We start from the raw sequence: 6502 nt of genomic DNA on the forward strand, positions 1-6502 counted from the left end.
TCCTGCAAATTTAATATCAATCAAGCACATATTATTAGAAACTTTCCATGATCAAACATAAATGGCTATATAAAATGCATGGCTTCTTTTGAGGTTTTATTAATGGAATTCATTCCATTTTATTCTCATTTTCGTTATTAAATTGCATACATTTCATTATTACTGACTTAAAAACATTTTCTGAAAATTAAACAAGTGTTGTTTATACATTCACATATTTGTTCTTTTCTATGCAGTGAAAAAAAAAAGAATATAATCAATCAAATTAAGATGGAATTGGGAAATGAAAAGTGGAAGAAAAAGGAAAAACATGGAGGATTTCTTGTACCAACCAATTATTCCGATAATTAGTCTTGCTAGATTAAGGTCAGCCATATCTGAAGTATTGAAAGAACAAACTGAAGGAAGAAGGAAGAATGGTGAAGGGTGAAAGGGTGAAAACACTAGGAAGAAAGCAAATATGTGACCACTAAGTAAACTTTAATTATTTGTAACAATAATTCATGATATGCGATAAATAGGTAATCATATATAACACAACTAATTTGGGATAAAAAAGTAGTCTAAATCTTAACCGCAACATATAAACAGGTTGAAGAGTTGACCTCTGAACTCTCATCAGTCCTAGCCACAAGTAGCCTCTCTTTCTTCGGAATAACACTGTCTAAAAATAACAACAGACACAAAATCCTCAGACGTATTGATTATTTATAGACTTTGCTTTGAAATGATTTTGACCCGGTTGTAACATTATATCAAACATGAGGATATGATTTCTTCAATAACTAATTTCACACCATTTCAAATTGATATATACAAAACTTGTAACGTAAACTAGAGAGGCTTACTTATTGAAATTTAGCTCCTGGAGTAAAAAAGTACAAGGAGCTAATTTCACAAATCTAAAAATATGACATCAGCAACCAATGTTGCAATATTTACACAACAAAAGTGCAGGGACTTGATCTTTTTTCCCCCTTAAAAAATTTAAAAATAATGTGCTTTCTAAATTCTAATAGCACACTTGATTCACCAAACAGGAAGCGATGGTTCCTGCGGAACAGAGGAACCCTTGAAACCCGAAGCTCTGGTTTCACTGAAATCCTGCAGAACTTTGATGAGGAACCTTGCTTTCTTCGCCGCGTGGGAAGTACCTTCCGTGAGAAGCGAGTAAAGCAGAGGCATCACCGAAGGGTCCTTGGCCAAAACCGCCACAACCTCAGCACCAATGTTAACACAAAGCGAAAGCAAAATCGAAGCACAGTGCTCTTTCCCCACGCGCAACGACGCCGTTTGGAGCATCGCAGTAATTAACGACAGAGCCGAAGCGCGCAAAATCGCGTTCGCTCCTTCCACATTCTCAGCTAAAACGGCCAAAACCGCCAAACATTCAGTTACAAGCTCGTCCTTCTCGGACGATCCCAACACGCCAACGAGCGCGTGAACGACACCCGCTTCGATTGCCCGTTTCTGGTTCCTTGGAACAAGAACCAAACCATAAATCGCAACCACTGCATTCCTCTTCCCGCACGTGGTTCCTTCATTCACCAACTCCACCAGAGAAGGAACCACCTCAGGGTTTTCCCCTACCACCTTTCTATACTCCCTCACTGACGAAAGGTAGAAAACAGTAGCCGCCGCAACTTGCCGTGCTTCGAGGCTGAGCCCTTTCTTTAAAACCGTTAGAATCGGTTTCAGACCGTTAGAATCCATGATGTGCTGGGGCCCAGTGGCATGCTTAGAAAGCTTCATCAACGCGGAAATTGCGTTTTCCTGTGTGGATTTCTCGTCCGTGCAGAGAAGAAGATCAAGCAGAGGCGGAATTGTTCCAAGTTGGATCAAGCACGCTCTGTTGAACAGATTGGACCTAGCAAGTAACCGAATCTCGTAAGCGGCTTTGGATTTCTGTTTGTCCGTACCGAAGGCGAGCATCCGTGTGAGGAACCATGAGACGAACTGCATGGCGTGAGCGTTGGCCGCACTGCCTGGTAATATTGTATTGGCTAAGTCGCGGTTACGGTTGGTTGATTTTGAGAGGGAAATGCCGTTATCATTGCAGAACTGTTGGATGAGTCTCTTGAGGGTTGTGTTTGGGACGAGTTCCGTGTTTGAGAGATTCTCCCCTGTTTTAGGGCATATGGTGTTCCCTGCTTTCAGCCATTTCTTGATGGAAGCTCTGTCGTACGTTTGTCCAGTTGTAACCGTCACGGGATCCGTCATCATCTCCAGAGATATTGGGCAGCGAAAGTCCTCTGGATTGACGGACGTCATCATTTCCGTGCTCATTCTCGTTTCTGATTTCTCTCTGTTATTGCTAATTTCTAGTGTTTCGAAGATCACTACCCTGCAGTAGCTCATCAACCCTAACAAGCTACTCAATAGAGGAGCGTCTCGCTCATGCTCTCGCTCGTTGCAGTTACTGCATTCTAAAGCGACTTCTTCTTCTAAAAGATTTATCTCTCTGTTACACTCGTTCCACGTCTTGATTTCTAGGTACTCGATGATCTCTTTCAATGCATTCTTATCCACTTCGATTCCTTTTTCCAACTGTTTTAGAATTGAATGAACACTCTTGCTCATGTGCTCGTCTTTAGGCTCGTGCTCCATCTTTGCTTTCCTCGCTTGCTTCGCCAGCAGCTCCACCAGCTCCCTCACCTCGCCGGATACCTCGATTTCGTGGAGAGGAAGAACGTCGAGGGAAGTCGCCACTGCGCGAACTAGGGATTGAAACAGGGAGGCCACGTGGTTGGACTTGGCGAGAAGCAAGAGGCGCGCGCCTTGAAGTACGCAATCTTGCAGCAAGAAGTGGATCTTCTGAAACGTGAAGTGAAGTTCCGAGAGGCTGAGGACGGTGGATTGAGGGATTGGTAAGCTTCGTTCTTGAATTTCGAGAAGGAAGAAGAGGATGATACTGACTTGGCGGATTGCTTCTCTTGCGTTTCGTCTCTGTGTTGCGAAGAAGCTGTGTTGGTAGTTGCATATGTTCTGGGAGAGGGTAACAAGGGAGGAAATGAGGGTGTTCGGAGATATCCCTTCGCAAGGGTGCACCGCCGGTAGTGATAGCACACGGCGGTCCCTTTGATGAATGAGATTATTACTATTGTTATGATTCATTTATCTAAGTAGTAAATGGAATAATAACCAATTTTCTAGTGTTTATTACTCTCTCCGAGTGTTTTGGGAGTTGGATTCAAGTTCCAACCCGAATTATTATAGGAAGGGATATAGTCGCATTTTGTGCTGAGTGCTGACTGGATTATCTTGTGGACACGTGGCGTGTATCTGTGAAGGAGATCTGCTGTGAGTTGACTAGGATGAAGAGTAGGGAATGCAGAAAGAGATTCGTCTGATTTTTGGAGGAAAAGGGACACGTGGATAGGTGAGTTTTATTTTTTTTATTATTTTTTTTGTTGTGAATGTTTGGTTAATGGTTGCTTAGAAGGTGGGAAAGTAAAGATAGCAAATGGGTAAGTGGATTGGGATTTAGGTTTGGGAGGGGAGAAGAACTAAGAAGTGATGGCTTGTGGGACCCATGAACCGACCTGACAGGTGGAGTAATCGACTGCCGACGTGTGCTGCAGGGAAGGTCTTGAACGTTACTTTCGCAGTTTCACTTTCTCTCACTCTGCTGTTAACTTGCTGGCCTTGATTCATTAACTAAATGTTAGTTACGTCCAATTGAGGTTCAATCATGGTTTACGAATAACAACAACCATGCTTAGTTAAATACTGCCACGTTTATGTCTTTTTTTTCAAAATTGTACGCTTGCAAATCAATATTGATTATTAATTCTTATGGTTTAGGGTCAGTTGTGCATGCAATGCATGAACAGATTGCACGGCCGCAGTACAAGGTAATAATTAAGGAGACACGGAGTTTAATTAGTGGTTTCAGGTAATTTTTGTTAACCCATTTGTTCGTGCTCGAAGGGATGTCACAATTTGAAGAAGTAGAGACAAAAAATTCTAACTTCGTTAAATGCAGAATCAGATTAGATAAGCAACAAGTAAGATACTCTAAGGCTAAAATTAATAATGTATTAGATAATAAAATAAATTTTATTTACTTGTTAGTTGTTTCTCTTTTTCTAGTCTGTTCTTTAGAATTTTTTTTTTTTTTTTGCAATGAGTGCTTATTGTAGTACATTATTACCAAGATTTTACAGTTATAGAATTTAGTGGCATAGTCATTATGGTATCTAACCTTATTCTGTGAAGTCAGTTTATAGCCTTGATTGCTTCGTGCTTCATCCATTATCTTTTCTTTTATCTAGAACAATGCTCCCAACTCGGATTCTTAGACCCGAGTCCTAGGATCTTGGGTATTCGAGTTTACAAAGTCATGCCGATTTTAGATAAGAATTTCGTGGAATTTATTGAAGGAACCGAACAGTTTTTTTAATTTCAAAAGCAGTTCTAATTCCCTCATTCCACAATTCGATAGTTCTACTCTCTCTTTCTCTCTCTCTCTCTGTAATAAATGCAATTTTAGTTTAAAATTAAATAGCCTTTTATTATTTTTCTCTTTACCTTTTATTTCTATCTTTTATCAAAATCTTTCATTTTCATCTTTTACCAAAACTCTCCCATTCGTGCGAACAGTGTCCTCTTCTTTTCTATACACGAGTAGTTTCTTTTCTTTCTATATTTCTCCCTCGTCAAGTTCATTGTCGCCGACACTCCTTCTATCACATTTTCAAGATTAGTGATTCTGATACCTCGCTGTTCTTGCATGCGATTTTTTCTTTTTAAAATTCTTTCCTGTACATGAGTTTTTATGCATTCTTCATGTTTGTTGATGTTATTTTGGTGCTGTTTTAAAGTTTTTTCTCACATTTGCTTTGTTTATTTTTTTTATTTAGGCCCAATATAGTTGGAGAACCATTATTTGAGTTTTTCTCAAATCATTGATGATTTTGCTTGTCCCCACTGTTTATGCTTTTCTGGATTTGTTTTGTATCTTTGAGATATCCAAAATTTTGTAGTGCTTAGAATTTTTGCTTTCTGGTAGTGGTAGTGATGTAGTGGTGGTGCCCTTGTAGGTGATGGCTAGGAAAAGGTTATTGCGACTCGTGGGCGTGGCGGTGCTGATTTGCCGAGGCCCTGACCTGCTCCTATTAAAATGATGAATAGCAAACTCGAGGTTGACATCTATTTTTGGGTGTCTGAGGAGATTCAAACCACTCCTTCCACTATCACTCAAGAAGAGTTTGATAATCTCCGAGAAGCTTGAATTATTTTTTATTCTGATATTAGCAACTTGTATATTTTTTCTGTTCCGAGATTTGAGAACCATCTGTGCCACATAAATGAGCACGCCAGTACTGTCCTGGATTGGTTATGGATGTATGAAACTTTGTTCTCCTGGATTGGGATTTGCTTACCCTTTTTCGATTTTCAGGTGAGCGTTTTGACTCACACGGGGTGTGCCCCTTCGCAACTCTATCCTAATACTTGAGCGATTATCCGAGGCTTTGAGCTCCTGTGCTCATTTTTGGATATCGAACCCACACTTAGGGTCTTTTTCTACTTTTTTGACTTTGACAATTTCTTTTAGGTCTCAGGGTTGCGGGTTCATCTCTTTTCAAGGTGTTTGGAATAGAAGAATTTTTACTTTGTTTAAAGAATCCTATCATGGATTTAAGGAAAAAAATTTTAATATTGAGGGGGTAGAGGGCACCACTCCTTTTTCCTGACTTTGGAAGGTGCTAAGAGATTCAATCTCTATTGGAATTATAATGTCCCTACACCAAAAATTCGACTATCCAGCATGAATGTTGATGAACTCCTCAGCATCAATTTGATAATAATGCTATGGAATGAGTGTCCGATAATTCTAAGGGACGTCCTTATAAAGGAGCAAGCTGCTCGGAACGCCATCGGTAAGCCTTCACTTCTTCGCAGCTTTATTTTATTTTTAACTTCTTCATCTCACAAGTTACTTTTTTGCCTTCATTTCCCAATTGACATGGCAGGGGGACTCGCTGCTATCGCTGAGATGAAGAAAAGGCTAGCGACACAGCCTCCAATCATAGCTTGTGGCGATAGAGTTTCTTCCTCTGCCACTGTTAGTCGTCAAGCACAACCTCGGAAGGTCAAAGCGACTGGGGAGGGGCAAGGTCCCGAGATTCACGTCGTCGAGGAGGATTCTCCTGCCAACTCCCATCTAGAAAATTGCCTAAAATGTTGTTCAGGATGACGCTGCTGTTTCTATACCCCGGTCTTCAGGCATGTATTGGACGAGGGATTCTATGCTCCCGAATTCGTGGACAAGCACTTTATGGATGAGGACACTAGGGCAGTTCTTGCTAAGATACCTCTGGAGGACACTCTTCCCCGGGTTTAAAGGATGCTCCTGCGTTTCGTGACTAATGTCTGAGACGTAGAGGTGGAGATCATGAGCCTCGTCTCAAATTTCCTTGCCAAGGACAAGATGATTTTTTAGGCCACCACGCAGATCCAGGATCTCAATAGCTTGGTTACCACTCTTCAAAGTAAGCAG

The 6502-nt window shown here is 40.8% G+C and overlaps 1 protein-coding gene across 1 annotated transcript; it reads right to left on the reverse strand.

The window, feature by feature from the left end:
• Positions 1-773: 773 nt before the first annotated feature.
• Positions 774-3876, reverse strand: LOC112695576 (U-box domain-containing protein 19-like). The gene has a single exon (XM_025747967.3). The coding sequence runs from the start codon at positions 3112-3114 to the stop codon at positions 1030-1032; it is 2085 nt and encodes a 694-aa protein (XP_025603752.1). The 5' UTR covers positions 3115-3876; the 3' UTR covers positions 774-1029.
• Positions 3877-6502: the final 2626 nt, after the last annotated feature.

This window comes from Arachis hypogaea, chromosome 1, assembly GCF_003086295.3.
Source record: "Arachis hypogaea cultivar Tifrunner chromosome 1, arahy.Tifrunner.gnm2.J5K5, whole genome shotgun sequence".
Taxonomy (NCBI): domain Eukaryota; kingdom Viridiplantae; phylum Streptophyta; class Magnoliopsida; order Fabales; family Fabaceae; genus Arachis; species Arachis hypogaea.